Source organism: Triturus cristatus, chromosome 8 (genome assembly GCF_964204655.1).
Source record: "Triturus cristatus chromosome 8, aTriCri1.1, whole genome shotgun sequence".
Taxonomy (NCBI): domain Eukaryota; kingdom Metazoa; phylum Chordata; class Amphibia; order Caudata; family Salamandridae; genus Triturus; species Triturus cristatus.
Window position 1 is genome coordinate 474,740,153 of NC_140591.1, and position 25,202 is coordinate 474,765,354.

Consider the following 25,202-nt stretch of genomic DNA (forward strand, 5'->3'; position numbering starts at 1 on the left):
TCTCTCTCTTCCCACATTTATGATGATGTATTTACCATGAACTGTATTTCGTTAGTGATTTTACCTGTAACATTGAAATAATAGTGAAATTAATATTTCTAATGTATTTGTTGTATTGGCCATTCAAATTTTGATGATTTAGATAAGTGACTTAATAAGTATACAGAGTTTGTCTTCAATAGTGAATTATTTGACATTTGAAGCTTACTGTGACCAATATGGTTGTTTAGGCTTTTTCTTCATTATGGGTCATCATGCAGGAAATAGCATCTGTCTCTCTTTATCAAAGTCCCTATTAGCTCGCCAAAGATCTATCAGAGGACCAGATGAAAAAAGAAAAAAACAAAAAAAAATTAATATATATATATATATATATATATATATATATAATATATATAATATATATATATATATATATATATATATATATATATATATATATATGGTATTAAGAGTTTCTATGGGCCCAAACTCTTAGATGTAGTAAAGATTTGATGCAATAATATTGTAGATATTGTGAAAGAGTATAAAATTTACACCGCTTCCACTGGATCACACTAAAACAAACTACTAACTTGAGGTTAAATCAACTATTTTTCCAGATTTTAAATTTACATTTTGGTACTAGACCAATGTTATACTCAGTACTGCAAGCAGATACTTTTTAAGCTTTAGGATTAGACCCACAAGAAGAAAGGTTGATCTCAGTCACGCAGTACCGGCTTCAAGAGAGATCCAAGTGATGTAGAGCAGACTGCTGCTTAGCATGGGGAGAGTAAACAACCTTTTGCTCACCACGTGGAAGCAGAACAAACTGGTCACCAAGCATGTGGAATATGGCCATACATGTTGCTGGGCATGTGGAAATTGCCCAAACTACTGCGACTGGACTGGCATATTTTCCGTGTGAAAAGAGTGCAGTAAAAAGAGAGCTGAATCTATTCAAGATATCCTTTGAAGACTAAATCGAAAAAGAAAAATAGACCTTTTAAACAAAATACATCTTAGACATCTGATCAAATTACATTTCAAATACTTTCATAGTGAAAGTACCACAATAAAAAGGAAATTGTTATCCAGAACTAAAGATTTAGAGCTTAGGGAAGCAGTGATACCTGTGGAAACTGTAAAACAACCACAGTTGACCGAGTTATCTCTACACCATGATATTTTATTGAAAACACCAAACACACAAAGAAAGCACACTGTCAAATGAAAGGACGACATGAATATATGAGCATTGCATTGAAATTGGCGGTTGTACTGAGTTGAACAGTGATTGCTGCACATATTGATCAGCCCTTCGTCATAGCTTTCTTACAAATGATTTATCAGGTTACGCAATATTGTTGATCCTACTTGTGGGAGGACTACCCCATTTTTCACGCAAACAAAATGTTAGCCCTGATGAAGTCAGTACATGACGAAACAGGTATTGGATACAATGGAATTAATGAAGATTTAAAACAATTCAGACTGGAATTCAATTGATGAACTATCTGAGGGAGGAGTGTTTAAAGGTGTATTTGTGAATATTTGGACTTTCTTATGGAAGAGTGTTTTGGTGGCCACCCCCTCCAGCTAAAGCACTGACTAACTAGGAATAAGGACACGGGGCACTTCAGACCTATAAAAAAAGTGTGCCCACTTCTACCTTATCTCCACTTCTTGACAATTACCGTTTTCAGAAAAGATTTATTTTGCTAAAATCGTAGCTAATGGAAAAAATATGTTGACATGTAATTAAATATCATTTCAAATACTTTCATTGTGAAAGTACCACAATTAAAAAGAAATAGTTATCCATAACAAATATTTAGAGTGGAGGAACGCACTGGTAGCTGTGGCAACTGTTAACCAAACACAGTTGATTGTACCATGATATGATATTGAAAACCCAGAGTTGAAACAAAGAAAGCACACCATCAAACAAAATAACACACATTATTAAATTAAAGGTCAAATTACATTTAAACAGGCATAGCAAAGATTAGCTGGCACCTTTCAGTTGCTGAATGCTGTACTTAGGTGTTAAACTGATACCAATGAGGTGAAACCTGTGCCCAGTGATAACATGGAAAACTAAAACACTGTCAGCATATGTGTGCAGTATGCAGCATGATTTGCCTTTTCTTGCTGCATACTTTAGACAATGCTGCTGCATAATTTGGTCCTCGCTTGCTGCATAATTATATGCAAGAATTAAAATTTTCTGAAGAAACAACATGGAAGTGTTTCGAATATGGAGAATGTATCATATTCACAAAAAGCATCCACAAAATGAGTACCCGGAGAATCCCAGATCGGTGAAAAATAGTCCATACCCATTATCGCCCTTACTCCGAGCCAAAGGGACAGAGCAGCTTTCGAACCCTTCAAGCCAACCTTTTTAACGAATTTCTTCGCCCCAAACTTATACAACAGTCCTTCAGAGCCACACTCTCTTACTATCTCTCCTAGCCAATGTTCCCTCTAATTTTTTTCCTCTGTGTGCGGCATTGTGAGGTCTCTGTGCGCTCCAGCCACGGCAATGTGCGCCAAGTATCCGACCGCGTGTGTGGGTGTAGCAACAGGGGTTCTGACACTGGGGTTCCTGCTTGATTGTGCAGATAAATAATCTAAGTACTGGAAGTGAGGAGGCATGTTTGATGGGGCAGGCAGGGCCGGACTGGGAACCCAAAGTAGCCCTGGCAATTTTACCGCATCGGCTCCCACCCACCAGGGGTGGGGTGGAGGGGGGGTGGGCAAGTGTCAAGCACTACTGCTTAAAACCGGTCCCCACAACTGGTGCTTTTGTTACTGAGGGCCCATATTGCAGCATCACTGCAAAACTGCCCCCAGTAACAAAACTGGTCCCCACTGCTCCAAAACTGACCCCCACCCTTCTAGCCTCCCAGGCAAATGCACGATGCCTGCTAAGGCCAGTCTTGGGGGGGGGGGGAGGGGTGGATTGGGTTGTGTCATGTTCGAAATGAGACAGTGCAGTGCAGAGCATCTGCAACCACAGCAAAGCTACCCTAATATTTGTTAGGAAATCGGGGCAACCGTCCTCCTTCCACAGTGCCAGTAATTTGAGTGGTGGATGTGTTATTCAGTTATTTGGCTAGAGAATGGTAGGCGGTGGGATAGAAGAGGGAAAGAGGTTTGTATTTATATATTGCCTGATACCCCTGATGGCGTTTTGAAGCGCTTTTTTTGGCGAGTAGCACGCTACTCAGGAACCCATAAGGATTAGCGTTGAATTAGTATAGTGAAATATGAAAGTAGTTTGAGTGGTGGATATGTAGTCAGTTATTTGGATTGAGAAGGGTTGGGGAGGGGTGAAAGGGAAAAAGGTTTGCATTTATATAGCGCTTGTAACCCTGATGGGGTGTTGAAACGCTTTATTGGCGAGTAGCACACTACTCTGGAACCCATAAAGGATTAGTGGTGAATTAATATAGTGGAATATGAAATTTGAATGGATGAAGAGGGCCGCATTAATGAGACCCATACAACTTAATATATTATCTATCTTGTTGTGCATAATATACATAGTATTAAAAACAAATGGTCTTGGCAAACAGACACAAAAATAATTATTTCATGGTAAATCTTGTAGGGCTGTAACTGAGAAACCCATGGCTTCCTACCATCAGTGTTTGACAGGTGCGGCATTACCAGTTAAAATATTGGAACACCACACACAATGAGGCCCTAAACGTGTGAATGCTATTACAAGCCTCTCTCCTATCCTTTTGCTAACAGCCCACATGTTGAAGCTCCACCGCAAGAGACTGGAAGGAAGCGTCATACCCAGAGATCAATAACATAACTTGGACTAATGTCTCTCTAGTAATTGATGCTTGCTCCCTTGATAGTACGTACTGGGAGGAACATCCTGCCATCCTTCGTCTATGGTGGCAGCATTATGCACCCCTGTCAAGTGACACGTCAGAAAAACCCCTCCCTCTTAACTTTGAGTTTGGCTTAATAAGGAAGGGTTCTTACAATCTCGCAAATGCTCATTTTTGTGGAAGCCAAGTAATTCTCGCTGTGGTTATCTACCGTCCTCCTCACTTCTGTCCACCAAACCTCCTCCATACACCCTCACCTCACTTCCTTACCTATTCCTCTTCAGAACTCTCTCTCCACTCTCCAAAACCTGTACTGTCTTTAATGCCCCTGTTAAGTCTACCTCTCCCCTTGTCACTCATTTATTTATCCTCCACTTTGCGCCCCCGTCCTCATCCCAGTGTCAAACGCTTAACACAATCCGCTCGCCATCCCCACTAAGGCCACTAGGGCGTTATGCTCAAATCTCCGCTTTCTCGTAACTCAACTTTCTTGCTGACATCCATTTTTTCAGATGCCTGCATTCGACACTGCTCCACCTGTTACCTCGTCTTTTATAATCACTTCTTAAGTTTCATCCTCATGATCATCTTAACCCACCTGCTATACTCTTTCAGTGCTTCCTTCAAGGGCCACCCCTGCCACCCTTCTGGCTGGCTCCCTCCCCACAGTACACTTTTCTTCCTCTCCAGGGTACCTTACGTCTTTCCCTACATACCACTGAGCCCATTCCCCTCCAATGCCCATTGTCCAGCTCCCCAGCCATAACATGTTAACGTGTCCCTTTACGTTCACGCCTCTTACGAGTTTCTCTACTGTCCCCTCTATTCTATGTTTCTACATCCAAAGCATCACCAACTAAGTCTCCAAAGCGAGTTCCAATGAGGCGACCTAGAACTACAGCTCCCAGAAACCACCGGGCGGTGAAAAGAAATGCCCACCGCGGGGGCACAGCTGCCCTAGAGACAAGCATTGGCAGAGCCAATAGGTCTCGCCTTTTGGACCTTATAAGTGTTTAGCCATGCAACAGTTGATGTTGCACCAAGGAAATTGTACTGCATAACAATACTTATAAGGTTCCAAAGGCGAGACCTATTGGCTATGCCAATGCTTGTTTTATTTTATGTATGTTACTTAATCTTGCATTCCGTAACAGTGCTAGCTAATTCCAGGGTGTTTTTAGTATTTTTTCAGTGTAGCCGATTACTCTTCTATAGTGCATACTTTGAACGGAGTTCTCCATGTGCTCATAATGGGCAACAATTGATAAGTCCGGATTAGAGGCTGAATGCAGTGCTTGTTTTGAAGGTGCTTGTCAGTGGGTTAAACAGGTGTTCGGAATGTGTGGTCATCCAATCCTTGGCCTCTCTGCAGGGCACACAGACAATGGTCACATATTTTAGTTGCAACTGTGATTCAGTCCAAATGTGTGTGATGAAGGTATACAGTTGTTAAAATATTGCACATGTTGAAAGTAAAAGAAATTGCAGTGTTTCCAGGAGAGTGGGTGCGTTATGTTTGGGGTGGTGAAGTGAAGATGATATGAGGATGTGCCTTTAGTAAAGAGTGAAAAGAGGGTGGTGAAGAGGAAATAGATGAGGAGTAAGATATGCAGATGAAGGAGATGCCGTGGAAAAAGGGCATACACCTCCAACACACAGTGAACAGAACAGAAGAGACTGAGTCACTCTGAAGACCACTACCCCTTCGACAGTCCTCAGTAATGTTTAATTCAGTCTCACAATTTCAGGATTTAAATATTTCCAATATTAATTATTGAGAACAAAATAATTGCTATTACTAGTTTATATTAAACATCAAATTACCACTGACAAAGCCAGAAGTCTTGGCTGGTTTTAGGTGTATGCCAGTTGTAGTCATGGATATCTGGATGCAATAACAGAAAGCTCAGAGCGGCTACAAAATACTGGTTGGGTGGCACAGTATGATAAGCACAGAAATGTTGTTTACGTGTATAAGCCATGCCATTGATTAGATAGGCCACTTTTAGATGCCCCCACTTATTTCATCCCACTTAAAGTTCAGGGTAAGCCTTGTGTGCATGGCCGGTGCCTACCAGGAACACAGAGTCCAGGGCATGGCACAAGGAAAGAGCCTGAAGAGTATATATACTGTAGTGGACCGGACAAAAGTAACCAAGGCATGCCAGAGGATCAAAATCCACACTTGACTAATGAGTCACAGCATGTGAGAGGGCAGAGCCAATGGAATGCCAAAGCGACAGTGGACCCCGCACGCCAACGTACACAGGAAGAACCGTCTAGCAACATGGAGGTCAAGGCATGTCCATAGAAAAGAGCATTAGGCATTCCAAATGAGGCACTGACCGAAAGAAACATGGGATGGGCGGACGCTGTGCCGTGCAGACCGAAAGTTGTACGATGGGCAGACCGAAAGTTGTACAGACATTCCAGAGGGGCAAAAGCCTCACACGGGCAATGAAAAAGACTCATATGCACATTAAAGACATGAAATGGGAGAGGGAAGAGGCCCAGACATGAGAAGACCAAGGCCCAGCCAGCCAAGTAAGTTTGCAGAAGATCTGGCATACGAGGGGCGGTACAGGCCCGAGTGGGCTTGAGGGGCAAAGTCCAAGTATTTGAAAGAGAAGCCTGCCTACTAGGCAATTGAGAGCTACAAGAAAGCTAAGGCACAAAGATGGAGTACAGGAAACAGGCATGAAACAGGTAATAAATTCAATGCCACCACAAGAAAGGCAGGCCATCAGATATAGGAAAGGGCCGGTGCGTGAGAGAATTACAGAAAGGAACGTGTTGCGAGATGCTGGCATGACACATGAACGCAGAGGTGTGAGGGCCAACATTAAAACGGAATTGGATCACAGAGGGGCAAACCTAAGAGGAAATGGAGAATGAAAAATGACAGAGGAATAACTGAATGATGGCTTGTCAAAATATTAAGAGAAATCCCACAGCACAAGAAGATACCAGAATGGTATAAGAGGCAAACGTTTTTTGTACAAAACGAAACTTCCCGCTGCGTTTCCATATACTATTTAATATGATTACGGGGTACTTAGTAGACCATTTTGTATACTGTATATGCTGTGCGCACTTCTCTAAAGTGGAAAAGACACAGGCTTTATTTTTCCAGTGCAGGCGGGGGTGGGGTCAAAAGGTTCACTGATTTCGTAAGGCACCTCCTATATTAAACTATCACGAGCGCACAACAACAGGAGCAGCTTAGGGGGGGTAGGTGGCGTGTGCTTTCTGGGTGTGAATTAAAACACCGCCTCAATATGCCAGACCTGCCCTGTGTAGCGCTGCACTGATAAGGACATTTCTGGTATATGGTGTGTCCTTAAATGTCTGTTTCATAACCACCATGAATCACCGCATTTTACCTCAGCTGCTTGTCGTATCAGCTACCTCCCAGCAAATACAAGAGTTAAAGGCCGGTGAAACGATCTGAGCATAGACCATTCATTGTGGCCCAATAAAGTGTTGTGTTCCACTCTCCAGAAACCCTGTTCGGAAAGACATTGCTTTATCTCCCTCAAACTCCAACGTGGCATGCACCAGGTCAAATTTCAGTGCCTGTTCTTCACTGTGCAGAATCAATCGATGATTAAAAGTACCTCTACAGCACTGCGATGGATTATTATGGGGACTGTATACAGGTGAATACGGTGATAACCTAATCGAATAAGGAACAACGCATATTTTTGGGCTGCCTATCGGTGTGATGCTGAAAGCTAGCAACCAAAACTGTGCTTATTTAAAGTGTGCACAGAAAGTTTCCATTCAAGGTTACCCATGAGATGGCCAAAGCGGGCAACCCTCCTAGAGCCAGATTAGCAGTGACAGCGACAGCTAGAGTTATCTCTTTACAAATCTGGGCCATGTAATTTACCCAGTACCCTATTAGCGGGCTGATTGTGGGCGATTGTGAAAATGTGTTAATTGCAGCACCGTAATGCGCTGCAATTAACATAAATATTTTCACAATGGCCCACAATCAGTCCGCAGCCGTGCTCCATTTAGAAAAATGCATCAAGTCCAAATAAACGACGTGTAAAGCACTCGTTGTGCTTTTGGACTTGCTGCATTTCTTCTCTTAAAGGAGCACGGCTGTGGGCGGATTGTGGGCCATTGTGAAAATATTTATGTTAATTGCAGCGTATTACGGTGGTGCAATTAACAAATATTTTCAAAGGCCCACAAGCAGCCCCCAGCCGTGCTTCTTTAAGGAGGTAATACAGCAAGTGCAGGAGCGAAAGCAACCAGGAAATTATCCTTTTTCGCGCCGTTCGCGTTATAGAAGCGGCGGCGCAAATGATCTCACGGGATGTGCTGTGGGTGCGCACGCCACAAGCAGCACTGCGCACTCGGAGGAACAGACGTGCACGCTCGGACATTGCTGGGAACACTGCTCCTAGCACAGCGCCCCATGTTGAGGCCATCGGTTTAACCAGGAGCATCCTACAGCTTTAAATTTGAGAGGGCCAAACCACTCTTTTCAAGCCTACACCTCTGTTTTTTTTCCACGCAAGCCTGGCCCTTCTTGATGCCCATATAAAACTTACTATTTTCCCCTGAATTTTATCGATTGCGGATCCTAGGAATGTTAAAGGTATGCAATTAAAAAGGTATGTCAATTTAGGTAATTTCTTGAATAGTCTGGAGCACACCCATATTATTTCTCACTTGTTCTTTCCTGAATTCATCAAGTTTGGCGTGCATGCACCCTTATAATGCTCTGTTCCAGTAAGCACTTGTAATGATACTTCCAAAATTATGGATCCGCCTTTTGTAGATCCAAAAGTGTTGCACGGCCTTATGCACTAGTGTTTGAATTTCATCCACTTAAACCACAGTAATCAAGTCTTTATTCTTATTGATCATGCTTTTATTCACAGTTAATCCATCAAGCCAAAGACTCGGAATTCGACAATCTTATGCATGTTGCTTTTTCCAAAATTGCCCATCCAGGCCTATTCTAGAACAGTTAAACAGATTTCCGAGTTCTTCTATTTACGATCTTTACACCCAATGCATTTCGGTTTATTTTAAACCTTCTACAGGGGTATCTGTAGTATGTAAAAGATATACACGAGTCTGTCAGCCACAAGATCAAAATAATAATAACATCCAATCACTGATTTAATCATATGACAATAACATGGAAAAATCATCTTAAATAACCACGCGATGAACTAAAACATAATGTGAATTAATACACCCCTTTGCTCCCGCCCGTGTAACATCCAACAGACAAAAATGCGTTTATACTTGTGTCATTATTAATGTGCCCCACGCTTTTAACCCAAATTGCTCGACACCAAACAACCCCATATTTCCAAACTCATATAGTGCGCTCATCGGGACCTTATAAGTGTTTAGCCATGCAACAGTTAATGTTGTTGCAGTATGGATATTGTGCTGCATAACTAAATACTTATAAGGTCCCAAAGGCGAGACCTATTGTCTATGCCAATGCTTGTTAGCTGGTAGCGGCAAGGCAGAGCACGCGCATGTGGTATAAATGGCCCATTGTTGCCATAGTAACCAACGCCATCACACACATAGCTGCCGGAGACAAGGCGCACCTATACGGACTACAGAGTCAGACACCGAAGTAACCCCTACGATGCTGGTAGTATTTAAGCGGATACCCACTGGGTCTATGCCATAGGATGCAGACTCCGCATTTGATGTGCACTCGCGATGCCTTTTTAGCGACCTGACGTGCAGCTCATCAACGGGCCAAACTTGCAAACAAACAAGCACATTCTAACCAAGCTCAAACTCATTCTGTAATTAAACCGTTACATCAAAAAATAAAAGTCTATTCATAATGACAAAATAAGGAAACATCTCTCTGCACTCGCCAAGAGATGTGAACTCTGAGGGCAACCAGCGACGTCTGATTAACCAGCAGAGGCAGCATGAATGTACAGTTGCCAGCAGGGGGTGGGAGAGAGAGAGAGAAAGGGAAAGAGTGCGAAAGAGAGAGGGGGAGAAAGCACGAGAGAGAGGGCAAGAGAGAGAAACAGCGGAAGAGACAGAGAAAGAAAAAAAGTGCACGAAAAGTAAGGGAAGAAATGGGAGGAGAAAAAGGATGAGGTTGCCTGGAGCCAGGGTGGCGACGTGCAACCCGTGGTGGAAGGTGAAGTAAATTATACCCAATACTGCTGGGATTGTTGGACAAGGGAGGAGCCTGGTCAACCTTTCTGGACAGGGGAGTAGCTTCAATTGGTGCAGCAGATGCAGTGGCACCGGGATATAGAGACTAAGGAATGAAGAGTGCAGACATCAGAGAAGCTGTGATTAGACTGAAGGGACAAACAGGGACACAGCAACCAAGAGAAACGCTATGCTATACAACCATAATAGATACAATGATCTCATTTTGAAATATATAGATGAGATAGACATTGGTAAAGAAATGAATGACGAACAGAAAATAGAGCTTAATGAAGGCGGGAGAAAGAACAATAGGGGCGCGATGGAGGCTGTAAATGAAGGACAGTCAATGACAGAGAAAGGGAAAAATAAACGGAAGGTGAGACGGAAAGGAACGGGGAAGTGTAAACGGGCATGAACATGCACTGTAAAGCTAGGACCGAGACAAAGGAGAGAAAGGGACGGAAGAGCCAAGAAGCGTAATGCTAATTGCATTAAAGTAGCACTTTATACCCCTTGCAAGGCGCCGAAGAGCAATGCCGGAGCGGCAACGAGTGAGCCTACGAGGTAGGGCGTGGTTGGAAGGGGGGTGTGGCTGAAATGTACATGCTCACGGGAGATTGCTTCACCGCCGGTGAAATATGTCGTCATCGGAATCTTGTCTTCTCAGAGTGGCGCTTTAAATGAAAAAAATGGGAAGGGACTGCTTGAGGCGGGTCTTACTGCCACGTCTACTGAAAGGAGGAAGGCAAATTTGTTGGCGCCGCCTCAGCTGAGCACAGAGGAAAACGGCAGAAGCAGTCAGGGAAGGACAGATGCTTGGTGAGTGTTTCTGGTCCCTGTCGCGTCATGTGAGATGTGACCGCACTGCGCCGCCTGTTTTTGATGTGCAGGAAGTGGGTACTTGGATAAATTCAAGCAGAACCACCTACCTGTGTTTGTCAGTCACGTGTGGTAGGAGTCAAATGTCTCATGTTACCCCAGCAATTTGTAACATGCCCCATATCACAGCGAGGCTTTAGAATAAACTCACACGCCAGCTGAGTTGACTGAACACTTGCCTTAGTTAAAATGCCCCGTTCTGGTTTATAGCCGATCCAGTGACCCAAGGCAAATCCGGATCTTGAAGGGTACCCAAGTTTAAAATATTCGCGCCCTGGCACTAATGTGGTTTGGAGGCGAGGGAAGTGAAAGGCTTCCTCCCCCCACAAGCATAGAACTTCTCCACTCACCTACAATAAGTAGGCAAACTGCGGGAGTACATGCTATGATGGTACACTTGCGGTAGCCTTTCGACAATTGTTCCTAAAGTGGCAATGTTTATTTTTTAATGTATTCGTTTGCAAGTAACAACAAGCACTGTAATACAAGCGCGGCCCCGAAAGTTAATTGTAAGAGGGGGCGGATTAGGGGAGACCGCGAGGGTGCACGCGCTGGGGAGAGGCACGTCTGGCGAGTGGTGTGCGATGTGCGTGCACCATGACGAGAGAGGAAAGCCAGATGGCACCTCTGCTCGCAACTGTGCGCGTAACCGCACACTCTAGGCCACACAAAAAGCTATGGTCGGCTTTTTAAAAGCCCACTCACTAAATGTCTCGCCACAGCAGCGCAAGCGCGAGCTCAGGCAAGACCTAAAACTACGTAACCAACCGCACCTGCAAACACCGTGATTAGCACGTATTGCCTCCGCATGTACCCGCCACACTGAAACTCCTTGTTTAAAGCAATACCACGCATATCCTAAATTGTGTGCTTAAAAATCATTCACATCCTCATTTAATCTCAAAATCAACACATGGAGCACACCCAGACTATTCAAGTGATGTATATCAAAACTGTTCCAACCCTGGTTAGAACCCCGATGGAAGAAAATAAGTAAAGAGCATTGGAGGATTCGTTTTCACGTCAAAGACTGTTTATGAGAAACCTGCATAAGATTGTGGAATTCCGAGTCTTTGGTGTGATGGATTAACTGTGAATAAAAGCATGATCAATAAGAATAAAGACTTGATTACTGTGGTTTAAGTGGATGAAATTCAAACACTTGTGCATAAGGCTGTGCAACCCTTTTGGATCTACAAAAGGCGGGTCCACATTTTTGAAATTTAGGTAATTTCCCTATCTTAATCAAATGGACTTGCCCGTATATTGTATGGGGAAGGTTCCTCCATCTAGTAATCAAGACATCTACCTCCTTTGCCACCCTCTCCAAGTTGTACTGTGGAATTGCCTAAAGTGGATTTAAAATTGTAATGCTGAGATTCCTGATCCCTGCTTGCATTTCCCCCTTCCAACCTGGTACATTCCATTACATCACCTCGGACTTCAATTTTTTTTACTAGATAACCTGAAAGGGCCCCAGATTCCTTTACCAGGAATGCAACCATAGGAACAGTGCATACCAGGTCAGAGGTAAAGATTATGTCGGGGCTCCCTAGTACATTAAATTACAAAAGATATTTTCGACAGATGGTTGCTCCAGCTAAGCTGAACTATCCCTTTAAATGTTAAAATACATTTACTACAAACAGAATGAGCTCTATTCTGCATTAGGTATTTTCTCGTTTCAGTCTCATTTATAAGGGCTTCTTTATTTTATTTTTTTACTGAAGGGGACATTTCTGTCTGCAATATTCTAACATTCTACCCTTTGTGAAGCTGGCATTAAATGCAGCTGTGCATGTGGCAACAGGCACTGACTGTTGTGTGGCACGTGGGGACTTGCATTACTCCCATTTATGGTCTGGATTGTTAGTGCAGTTGTTGCCAGACATTTAGGTGAGCATCAACAGAGAGGACTTTGGCTCCGGCAACATGTTGGGAGCAAGGAGAACATGTTTTCATTGGTAAAAAGTGCTTGCCCTCCACATAGCTGTCTTCCTTTTATTCATCCAGATGCTTTAAGATGAACTTTGAGGAGCACACGCTTAACACAGTAATGCTATTAAAAAGTATACTAGATAACTAGATAATTATATAGTGTTTTTCTCTAGCAGCAACACAGATGGGAGTAGGGCAGTCATTAACCTAAGTAGTTTTTCGGGTTTGGCTTGACAGTGCATTCATACGACAGACCTATTGACATTGCCAATGCTCCTTTGCTTTCTAGTGTGACTATCTAATTGGATTAGAGTTTTCCATCTATCTATTCATGGTTCCCAATGTCTCCTTTTAGTAAGATCATACTCTGAGTCACACCTATAATCAGCAAATATGTACGTTTGATTTTCTCTTTAATTTTCCTAATTTTTCTGCCTAACGAGGGAGAGTACTTTCTTCTACTATTGGAAGAGTGGAATGTGGAACTGGTAGAAATCAATTCATCTCAAGCACCTGAAAATGAGGTCCTAATATGACAAACAGATTTTATTATCATCATAACCAAATGTACTTATTTGCTGTTGGAATCTGCAGGTCCAAGTTATTAGTTGCGTTTCGGAAAGTCATCAATATTGACTCACTACAATCAAAGAGGATTAACCTTTTTTTGTGATACCTCTACTCTAAAAGATCATTAGTGGGATCCTGCCATATTGTAGATATTTTTGTAGAATCCTCACCCAAATCTATCACCTGTGGCATGCTTCATCATCGGATCCTCAACCACTGCACCTAGTGTGAGTGAGTGGGCTTGACGCAATTTATTAGCGGAGCACTTTACTAAGAATGAAGGATTTAAGTGAGTTAAAATTGCTGTCTGGATCCTATCCCAATTTAATTTCAGTTCCTTTGGCAAGGTTAAAAACAAAGTGATATATATCTGGTATAATGGCCCGAAACATCCACGGGTCAACATGATTCAGCCTTCTATGTGCCTCTAGGAGTCAGCAGGCTTTCTTCAGGACCAATATGTATTTTATCCCTACAATCAGTTGTTTGGTATTATCAAAATATACCAGTTGCTAGGTGATGTGATTTCTTCATACATACAAGTACGAAGCATGCACGCAAATACAGACCACTGCCGACCTTTTCCTCAGTATTATCTAGGCATTTAGAAAAGAGGATCACCCCACCTTCATGTTTGTGGATCATCACTCTGTATTTAAGCAACATATAAAAACATTTAAAAAGGCACACACATAGGAAAAATCAAAGGTGACAAACGGTGATTACATGCACACACAAGTGCCCCATAGACGTCTGCCCTGTGACCTACATATAGCATGGACTATTTTGGCTCCAAGGCAACTAGGGAAGGCGATCCCTGTAGTCACACACTAAGGGGAGAAACAAAGTAGATTCCATTAGTCATTCCTGGGTTCACTATACCGTCTATGTCGGTCCCAGTTTAAAATATGCCCCAAGACTTACTTCATCAAGTATAGATATAATGAGGAAAAGATCCGCAAAGGTCTGTATTTGCATGCATGCTTCATACTCACCTAGAAATTGATATATTTTTGATAATACAAAACAACTTTATTGCAGGACCCAAATACATATAGGTCCTGAAGAAAGCTGCTGACCCTTAGAGGCATATAGAAGCCAGAAGCATGTCAACCCATAGATGTTTCGGGTCATTATATCCAGATACATCACTTTGTTTATAACCTTGCCAAAGGACCTCAAATTAAATAAGGAGAGGATCCGGAAGAAAATATTATTCCCACTTAAAATCCTTTGTTCTTAGTGAAGTGCTCTGCTAACAGAGTCAAGCCCACCTACTCACACTAGGTGCAGTGGGTAAGGATCCGATGACAAAGCATGCCACAGGTGGCACCTGTGGGAGAGGATCCTACAAAAATATCTACGATATGCCAGGATCCCACTAATCTTTCAGACAGAGGGATAACAGAAAAGAAGGTTAATTTTCCATGAGTGTAGTGATTTGACGCAATTCGGTAGGCTAGGGTTTCTTTTTCATAGCCTCTCACTCCTCTCAAGTGTGACATATGCCATCAATATTGTGCAAATCACTGTATCTCAGCCTATTGTGTTTGAGAAATTTGAAAAATGTAAAATAAAAATATCCAAAAAGGAATTTACACCTCTCAGCACCTCATCAAATTCTGTTTTGAGTCATACTGTTTCAGCAGGAACGCTTTTCACATCCATACCCCACAGAACAGCTGTATGTACACCATTGGAAATGCTACAGGTGCCTCATATACGTTTTTTGCATAGCACCCACAACTCTATGGGGTTACATTTAAGATGTATAAATAAGTTGACAAAATAAAAAAAAGCTTCAGACATGCATGGTTTATTAAGCCACCAAATAATGATAAGGTCATCGGAACCTGTGACATATAGCTAATAGAAAGATATCTGAAGCATTTAACCTCCTCAAGTATCTCACTTGGAATGGACTAGAAGGTGTCCATGTCCATGCCTTGTGCTCAACTCATAGATCTATTTGGTATACAGCCATGTTTGCCTATCCCAGCAGTTCTTTGAAGACAAGCCCATAAGACCTGTGAGATCTTCCACACAAGCCTGCGTTCTACTGCATAGAGAATTCTCTACGACAGAATAGTTTACACAGCCATACATATTGTACACATTGGCCAAGTCTGAAATTACTCAAATTCACTTACGTTTAAAAGAATTATCACATCAATATACAAATGTAAATACAATCAAACATGCTCTTGTCTAACATCCCTAATGCGTCAAAGGTCATCATTTACATGGAAGACTATTATGCTTCAGTTAAATATTTCCACCATTTTGTTGTACCGCATTCTGAAGAAGTTTTTAACAAACTATACGATGTATTCTTTAAAAAGATCTCTCAGAACAGATCCATGTGAACCGCTACTATATTTATGTAAATATGATAAACTGCTAACCATAAGATGTACTTTTAATCCCATTTTTATACGAACTATTACTATTCCACAAATGCAATGATCACGGACTACTGTAACTTGGCTTTCACCCACTCTTCTGCATTAAATGTAACATATTAGAACACGCTCTGATGCCAACAAAGACAAGCTCCAGGCTACAGAAAACCTCAAATAAATGGATAAGAGCCCCTTTTCAAATGCTCTTTTTATACAGGACAGAGAACTCAATACGCTGATAGACTTTAAGAAATGCTGCTCACTATTCAAAATATCCTCACTACCAACTGACACCACTAAACCTCCATCTCAAACTCTGTACCGTACAAATGGCCCCAAAACGCTGTGGTGCATGCAATGAAATTTCAGACACAAGCTTCTCGTCCCAAATTTCATTAAAACCCTCAACTAGGGTCGGTTTACTAGACATCTCCATGTCACCAGGCCACCTAATTTATAGATTTAGGTTCTCTTTTAGAAAGGCGTGCAGTAGTAGTCTTGGTTTGCTTTAGTTGAGCTAGTTGTATGAAAACACCTCAACAACGATTTGTAATGGGAAATTCCAAACTCGAAAAAGCTACATCACTGGTGCCATAAGGTCATCTAGTAGCCCTAACATGGTAACATTTAGCTGCAGCAGCCAATGCTCTCACAACCAAATCAGAATAATCCTCTCTACTTCCCTCCACACCAGGGCACGAGTTGGGAGTACACGCGGGTGGACCCTGCCAAGAAGTTGGGCCCCACTGAAAAGGATGCTGAATTCATCCCAGTGTAATTTCCAAACACCGGGACACTTTCAGCAGCGCCTGCACATTGTTAACTGCTTTCGATCTGCAAACAACAAGCAGGCGGGAATAGGATGGGGCTCTCTTATTTATGACTCCTTCTGAGCCCATAACAAAGGCCAAATATGAGGGGTCACCAGGGCTCCTTTTGTTAGAGTCTCCTGGCTGGGAGCAGTCAAGAGCCTCACACCTAGAAGCAAATGCAGCGGAGGCAAAATAAAGGTTCACCTTGTTAGCACTTCACGCATACTTGAGAGGCGGCTTTTCACTTTGTCAGGCTCTGTTTAGGAAATGTGCATGCACTGTAAGAACGTCAGATGTGTTGATCTTTCCCAGTATTTGCACATAATGAATAGCATTTATATAGCGCTTACTACCCTAAGTGGGATGGGTATGCCTAGACATGGGTACCTTGCTCACTGTGCCACTGGATTCAAGCTAGCCTGGCTGATTAAGGGTAATTCCCAGAAACCGGTCCCAGGATGCTCGTTTCCAGTCCAGGGAGGACCTGGCTTGGCAGTTCGGTCTGACTGTTCCCATGAGGCACAGGGTCAAGACTGATTTGCATATGGCTGGATCTAAACTGGGGTGGCATGGTGAGCAAAAGAACGATGGCTTTAACCCAGATCTCTTGACTGGGGGTGAATGTATGATTTATTCAGTATTCCGTCCATCATTTGTTTGCATAGTACTACTCCTGAGGAGGCGTTGTAATAATTTAAATATCACAATTTTTTCTTTTAAAGCACCATGGGTAGAGGAAGCTTTACGGGGATAAAAGGCAACATTGGTTTATGTGAAGCTTACAAAACTGTGAATCTTCTGCCTAAATCAGGAGGGTTTGCAAGTATACTCGAAATGTACTCATCATAGACCTGCTAAACATATATGTGAGGGCTTAACATCTGATGCCACTTCCTGTGATGCCACTTCCAGTGATGTCACACGCCTCACGATGTCACGCACCGTGATGCCATTTGCATTCTGATTAATTAGGTTAGTCCCCCCCATTTTTTTAGGACTTGTGCCCTGCTCCACACAAAGCTCTCTACGGCGGCCTCTATGTCACATCAGAATTATTAAAAAAAGAAAAACAATTCACCAACAGATGCGGTCTGCCTAACAAACTAGCCTGCTGTCTCACCCGCATAAAAAATAAATCTCCACAAATACTAAAAAACAGTATAGTAATAGTTGTAAATGAGTATGTGCTAAAACATCCAACAGAAAAGTTGCTCTAAGAATTGCCCCCAAAAACTGCTTGCTTAAATGCTCCACTGTGCATTTGTCTAATAAATTAGCCCACCTTAGAATATCTAAGGACAAAAATTACAATCAACAAAGGTATACTCCTCTCGACAAAAAGTATCAACTCTTAACCTCCCAGTGCCAAAAGCGACTAACACGAAAGACGTTAGTTTGTTCTATCAGACTTTCAGGAGCCACAAAAGAGACCACTTGCTAAAAATTAATCCTGGACTGAGAAGACTCACATCTTCGTCTAGGAAGCCCCTGGTAACCCCGTTCGTTGTCAGCCGGATGCAGGACAACTCGCAGCGCCAATTATCAGGAACATTCCCCGTGCTTACAGGTTCTGCCAAATACAATCTAAGCGCATGCGCTGGAGATAACGTAACCTCTCTCACACTTGCGCAGACAAGTTGTTTCGTGTCTCCACCTACCGTAAAGACGGCGCCTAATGAAGCCTGACAAGACGGCCATGATGGAATGGGAAACGACCAATATACATATAAGAAAAGAGTTGTTGGTTACGAGAAACAGAGACATGCTTCAGTAGGGTGAATGGCCGCAATACGCCGGTTTTGTACACTTTCAAAACCAACTCCGAAACGACGGGTCTCAAACGCTGACTTCCAGTAAGCGTCTCCGTCCTCTATCGTCCTGTACACGGCTGTTCGCACGGTGGCCTTGGAGAATGATCCCGCTCACGCTCTGTGTTTCCGCGCGCCCCCTAGCTATAGGGATTGGCAAGTGCAGTGTTCTTAGGTGGCAAGCGTAGATGAGGCGAGCGCAGGGCGCGAGCTAGAGTGAAGAAAGGGAGGGGCTCAAAGCTACGAAGAGAGTGAAGGCGCGCGCCACAGGTGAGTGATGGGCAAGGCACAGGGCACGAGCGCGCATGACTCTCCCTAAAGAGGTGATTAGTTTGCGTCTTTATACGGGCACTTCTAGCGATATGTTGTATTTTATATTTGTGTTTCCACTAAAGTGGCATAAGGACCTAAGATGTTTGTGAAATAGGTATGGGGAGGGATTAAGGAACGAAAATAAGTATAGCGCGTTGATAAGGATGTATAGCCAACCCCGGTTCAAACTTTTACCCGTTTCTCCTGAGTAAAGCTGCGCCCCCATCTTTTTAGAGTCCCGGGACAGCTAGGGACGTTGGCTTTTAGTCACGCGGTTTATCTGACCTATCTGGGCAGCTAGACGGGGAACTTTTTTTGTGCGGCGGCCATGTTAGATGTAGATAATTGTATCAGTTGCCAGTACAAGGAAAGGCTACACTTTAACATGGAATTGTACGCTCTAGTGCGTGGATACGTCAAGAAAAGTATGGTCGGGTGTATGCGCAAGCTTCCCATATGGTCTAGCGGTTAGGATTCCTGGTTTTCACCCAGGCGGCCCGGGTTCGACTCCCGGTATGGGAAATGTTATCTTTTTGTTTTTATAACTTGTGTGTTTTAGTACTCAGGTGGCAGCAAAAAATATATCTTCTTGCTCCTTTTGCGTTTTTTGTTCTATTACGCTTAGAGCTTCTTATACAATTACTTGCCTGCTTTATTATATTTTCCTCGTTACTCTGTGCGTTAAACGGTATCGTGCAATATCTCCTGAAATGACTGTCGTTTTACGTTAGTATGAGAATATAAAACAAAAGACACGTTTTGCCTACAGAAATTGAAACGTTTGATATTTTGTTTAGGCACTTTTAAAGTTTTTTTATGCAATATTGGTTCTTTTCTGCATAAAAAGGGAAAGAAAAGCAAGAAAATACATTGAAAACGTTGTGGTGTTGGGGACCAGCAGGCCTGAGTACGTTCCACCTTTCTGTGCGCACAATGTGCCACATTCTATGCCAGGACCTTAGACTTTGATAATGCTTCTCTTTCTGTCCTTTAATTTTTCAGCAGCCAATCAAAAGTCAAAAACTTAAAAAAAACTACATTTCCCATGAGTGTACACAGTCATATGGGCCAACCATAGAGCCCAAAGTCCTATATAACTCAATTTTCTGTCCACTTTCTTTGCTGCTTTACAGCCACTTAAGTGTTTAGTCCCTTCCTTATTATGTAAATTTGGCATTTAGCCTTATATTAACTGAGTATATATTTGATCTTTTGTATTTGTTTGATTAATTAGTGCTATTACTGCTGTATTTGTTGTTTGCGGGCGAGCGCCCGTTCTAACCTGCCTTAGGTTTTTACTGCGGGGTTTCTGCACTTTGATATTGTTGCTTTGTTACAGTTTTAGGGAGCATTCTTACCACCCGGCGACCTTTCTTTGTGGAGCCAGGACATGCGGGCCGCATCGGCCACAGTCCCCTTTTTACAACTACACGGGCGTTGTGGCGCGCATTCTCCCCTCAGGATCCAGCTGTAGTCAGCACGGCTGCTTGTAATGTGTAGGCGACTCATGCAACCTTGCCGAAACACTTCTGGCCCTGTGGCTCTCCAACAACGCCCTAAGCCTGCATAATCCTTCAGGGCCGTATAATTACAGGGGTGTTTACCGCCAAGAGGGCTGCAGGCTGCTCCCTCCACACATGAACAGTTTGTTGCCTGCCTGGGGTCTAGATAACTTGTTGAGTGCACTTCATTTGAACCTCTGCTTGCAGAGCAATATATATATATATATATATATATATATATATATATATATATATATATATATATATATCCTCGCTCTTCAACGCTCTCATCCACGGGAGACAAAACGAGAGTAGACCCAAAGTAAGTGCTATTTTTGTTTATTGCTTAGAAAATAGCTCCGCCATGATGCGTTTCGGCAGCTCTCTGCCTTGATCACATGACAGCGTTACCTATTGTGTTTCACCTTTTTAAAGTGCAAGTGTCCAATCATATGATTAATAGATATAGAAGACATTGTGATTCAAACTATAAATAGTTAAAACTTGTACAATGATCTCATAAATGCATGAAAAAATATAGAGTTTAAAGATAGAGTTTAAATTACAAATAAAACTCTATATACTTTTTCTTCACATAAAATGCATATTATAAATCAGGTTGATTACATTATTCACAAATAACTTTTTAATCTTGTACAAGTGAACAACTAATGTCGGTTCCTCACTTATTCAGATAATCCTGAAAATTCCTTGCTTGAATGCAAAAAAAACAACAACAAAAAACGGCATTAGCCTAATGTCTATTTTGTCGATTGGACACAGTCTAAAAGTGCCCTAAACTTAAACATTACAAAATTATATTATATTAATTGAATTAAATAAAAACCCTAAAGTGCTAATATAAAGTGCTCGTGCAATAAATAATATATAAAATAATGTCGTACTTTGCTTGCCCAACATACCATAATTCTGACTAATGTCATATTTAATACGGTCTTGGAAGCAAGAAGGGTTATTATACAAGTACCGAGGTAAAGGAGAATCTAAAAACAAGATTGTTTTCATATCAAATAGGTTACATTTCATAGTTAATTGATTCCCACTATTGTACTTAAAATCAATATAAATATGTATATAAATATTAAATACACAAAATATCAATAAATACAATTCAATTCCTAAAATTCACCCTAAAAACAATCTAAAAAATATATATATGTTTTGATTTTCATGAGGCAATACTTAATACATATTGAGTTTAACAATCAGTTCTAATAGTATCAAAAAAGAGAAAATGATATTGCCTAGACTTTCAGTTTCATCGAAAGGAATCATGCCGGATGCAGTGAGACTAACTAGTCTAACACACATTTAATCCAGGTAAGTATACAAATCTTCACTGGTGTTGAGACCCTCAGGATATTTGGTGTCAAGCTCAAGAATATATCTTGTCTCAAAGCGCCTCAATTTTAATTCACGATCCCCGCACCTTCTTTGGGGTGGGATGGCATCAATGACAAAGTATTTAAAATATTGCAAATTGCTGTTATGATGTCTTGAGGTACCTGGCTACGGGATAACTAGGGTCATTGTTGCTAATAGCCCTCATATGTTGTAATATGCGCTTATTGACAGATAACTTAGTGCTACCTATGTATGACAAGTTACAGCTACACTGCAAAACATAAATAGCATAATCTGTCCGGCATGTCAAGTGTTGTTTTATATCTTGAGCCTTGTCACTGACAGCAGTATGATATGTAGTTCTGTTAGAGCCATCATGCCATGCTTTACAGCTGGAGCATTTAAAGAAGCCCTTTCTAGCTACCAGCCATCCTGCCTGTTCTTGCTCTTCCGGGTTTTTCTTGACTAATGCATTGGCCATTGAAGCTGCTTTCCTATAGGTTATAGCCGGATGTTTGGGGAGCGAAGCTCCAATTACTGGATCATCACAAACTATAGGCCAATTGCGTCTTATAATGGCTCTCAACTGTTGTTCTTGTCTTGAGTATGTTAGTATTAGTCTAGTGGGTTCATTAGATTTCTCCCCTCTAACAGTACATGCTTTCTGTGACTTTTTGTTATCCTGCAAAAGATCTTCCCTGGTACGTTTCCTGGATTTAGTTATGACAGTATCAATAGTTGAGCTATTATATCCTCTGACTAGAAACCGCCCTTTACTTTCCAGCTGTTTCCTTTTCAAATCCTGTTCCTCACTACATATCCTACGAATACGCAACATCTCCCCATACAGGATACTTTGTATCAAATGCAGAGGATGTGCACTCGATGCATGTAACATGGTGTTGCCTGCCGTGTCTTTGCGATATAATGATGTAGTCAGATTGTCATTAACTATGTTGATCTGTACATCTAAAAAAGTTATACTTATATCACTGACATTAAAAGTGAAATGCAGATTAACATTATTGTTATTCAAAAGTGCAACAAAACCATGGGCCTCATTTTCCGTTCCGCGCCATATAATGAACAAATCCTCAATAAATCTAAGCCAACATACAACGTTGCTCCTATATATCTGTTCAAATTGCCTCCTGAGGACCAGCTCCTCCCACCAGCCCATAAATAAACAGGCATAGCTGGGGGAGAAGCTGGCCCCCATAGCAACTTTTTGCTGAAACATTTGATTTTTGAACATAAACAAATTGTTTTCTAGACAGAATACCAGCATATCAATCAGCATTTTGTTATGTGGTACATATTTAAGTGGTCTATTTGCTAAAAAATATTCTGAAGTGCATAGTTTCATCTGCCTGCAAGATGTATGATAATTATGAAGGGTAGATGGAACAATACTATGATGACCCCCAAGGGTCCTTCAAACAGGATTTGGTGGAGGCCTTAGATGCTGGTGTGCAACAGTCGGTTAATAAAGTCTTGGTGAGGGCGCTTAGCTCTATTACACAGCATCTCCGTGGCTATGCTAGCCAACAGGGTTGGATACTTGCTCCCCATCTTTTGTTGGTGGTCAAGCCCCCTTCTAAGACAACCCAAATTCAAAAGAAAGTCTGCAAATAGTATTCATTCTGCCACTTTTGAGAAGCTTTCACACTCCCTGTCGGGTGATCATGCTTCTAGTGCTCCGCTCGTTAGAGCCTCTTCCCCATCTCAAACACTTTGAGAACCAAAGTCCTCTCATTTTGAGAATTTGGAGCATAACAACAACCCTGGCCCCAGCAAATGTAAGCAGAAAACGCACCACAAAGAATCCCCAAAGCATCCAAGGGTGCTGGATTTATAACCGACTGAGACTATTCACCCTCGTTCCACCTCCTGGCTCCCCCCACAGGAAGTGGTCAGATTATATCCAATCCCATATTCGCCGGAATTTTGACAAAGATGTCCGGACGCGACTACAGTCGAAATGCCCCAGACCCGATCTCCTTGGGAGAGTGACAGAAACTCCTGAGGTGGACACCAACATGGTTACCTTTCTTAAGAAATATTCGAGAGACCCAAAGCAGGGTCTTGATCATGCCTGGCGCAACTACCAGGACAAGTTGATAAGTTGCTGGACGTTTCAGGCCATCTCATGAGGAACCTGGAGTGAGCCTTTCAAGCCAAGGATTTCGCAACTCCAGTCGATCCTAATCTCTTGGTGGGATGGGCCCAAAGGGCTGTATACCAACTTGGCAACGCAAACTGTGCCATATCCACAGAGCCAAGCCGCTCCATTCTTATTAAAAGTGACTTGAAGCTTAACAAATTTTCTTCCTCTGAAGCAGGACTGGAATGGCAGTCTCCTCTTTAGAGCCCCGTTCCTTAAGGAACTCTCCAAATTTGTCACCACATACAGTTCTCTTGATAAGGCACAGAGGTCACGCAAAAAGGTGTTTTGCCAAACCCTTTTTGGCAGAGACGGATGCTTCAGGGGGGCATTCAGCTGAGGATGCTACCAAGGCCCACAGCGTGGCTATCAAGGTGGGGTAGAGGCGGTGGACAAAACCCCTCCTATAATTCCACCTTCTACCCCTCCCACAACAGTGGAGGCAGGAATTGTTTCCGTACAGGGTGCTGCAGAGGATGCAAGAAGACTCCCAGGAGTCTGGAGATGCAGGTGTGAATTATTCCTTTTTCGGAGGTCACTTTGAGGGGGGGGGGGGGGGGGGCAGAACTGGTTCCTTCCTGCACAATTGGCAAATGTTGACCAAAGACGCTTGGGTGCTCGAATCCGTGCGACGGTTCCAGTTAGTTTTATGACAACCCCTTCCAAGAGTCATAGCCCTCTGTGATGTATTTTCCCAACAAGAGAGCGATTTTCATTTCCTCAGAGAATCAGACTCTCCTAAAGAAAGGGGCTATAGTGTTGACCTCTGCTCACCCGTCCGGGTTTCTCAGTTCTGTCTTTCTGCTGGAGAAGAAAGGGGGCAGATCACGCCTAGAGCTCCACTTAAAGGCCTCCAATGTTTGGTTAGTTTACTGGCACTCCAAGATGAAGGGCATTAATCTTTTACGAGACTTCCGTCAAGAAGAAGATTGGATGGTGCATCTGGATTTGAAAGACGTGTACTTAACTGTCCTGATATTTGCCCCTCATTGTTGTCACCTGCAGTTTCTGTGACTAGGTCGTTGTTATAGATTCAAAGTCCTTCCCTTTGGCCTTTCTTTCCGCCCCCCGCCCCATGGTGCTTCACTAAGATCATGAGGCTGGTGGTGGAGTCTCTTCGAGCCAGTGGTGTACGTTTGATCATGTACCTAGACGACATCATTATTATGGCCCAGTGTCCTCAAACAGTCTTGACTCAATTAGAGTGGCTGATTTCTCCTTCTTGAAGATCTTGGTTTCATTATCAATGTCCAGAAGTCAATTCTTGGACCATCTCCAACGCCTGGAATGCCTAAGTTTTCAGGTGGATTCAGTCATAACACAGCTACCTGGTCCTTCCCCAGCAAAAAGTCCAGAATATCAAGGAGTTGAGGTCTGCATTGTGCAAACAGACAATATCCTTGAGGTTGATAGCTCGACTGATGGGACTTCGCGCTTTATTGATCC

At 42.5% G+C, this 25,202-nt stretch overlaps 2 protein-coding genes and 1 non-coding gene across 6 annotated transcripts in view; 2 read left to right on the forward strand and 1 right to left on the reverse strand.

Annotated features, from left to right (window-relative positions):
• WBP4 (WW domain binding protein 4) overlaps positions 1-18,577 on the reverse strand; it is a 304,942-nt gene extending 286,365 nt beyond the window's left edge. For 2 of the 3 annotated variants that reach the window (XM_085621967.1, XM_085621968.1), the window contains exon 1: positions 18,075-18,204. In XM_085621967.1, the coding sequence (XP_085478093.1) occupies positions 18,075-18,076 (2 nt within the window). In that variant the 5' untranslated portion in view covers positions 18,077-18,204. Of the gene's footprint in view, positions 1-18,074; positions 18,205-18,263 lie in introns of those variants that run through there. The other variant, XM_085621969.1, reaches the window with a different exon arrangement.
• Positions 18,569-25,202, forward strand: part of ELF1 (E74 like ETS transcription factor 1) — a 509,285-nt gene continuing 502,651 nt past the window's right edge. Inside the window, exon 1 of one of the 2 annotated variants that reach the window (XM_085621962.1) lies at positions 18,569-18,683. The gene's annotated coding sequence lies outside the window, so the exon portion shown is untranslated. The other variant, XM_085621963.1, reaches the window with a different exon arrangement.
• Positions 19,176-19,247, forward strand: TRNAE-UUC (transfer RNA glutamic acid (anticodon UUC)). Its single transcript has one exon. It is a non-coding gene; the product is annotated as a tRNA-Glu (tRNA).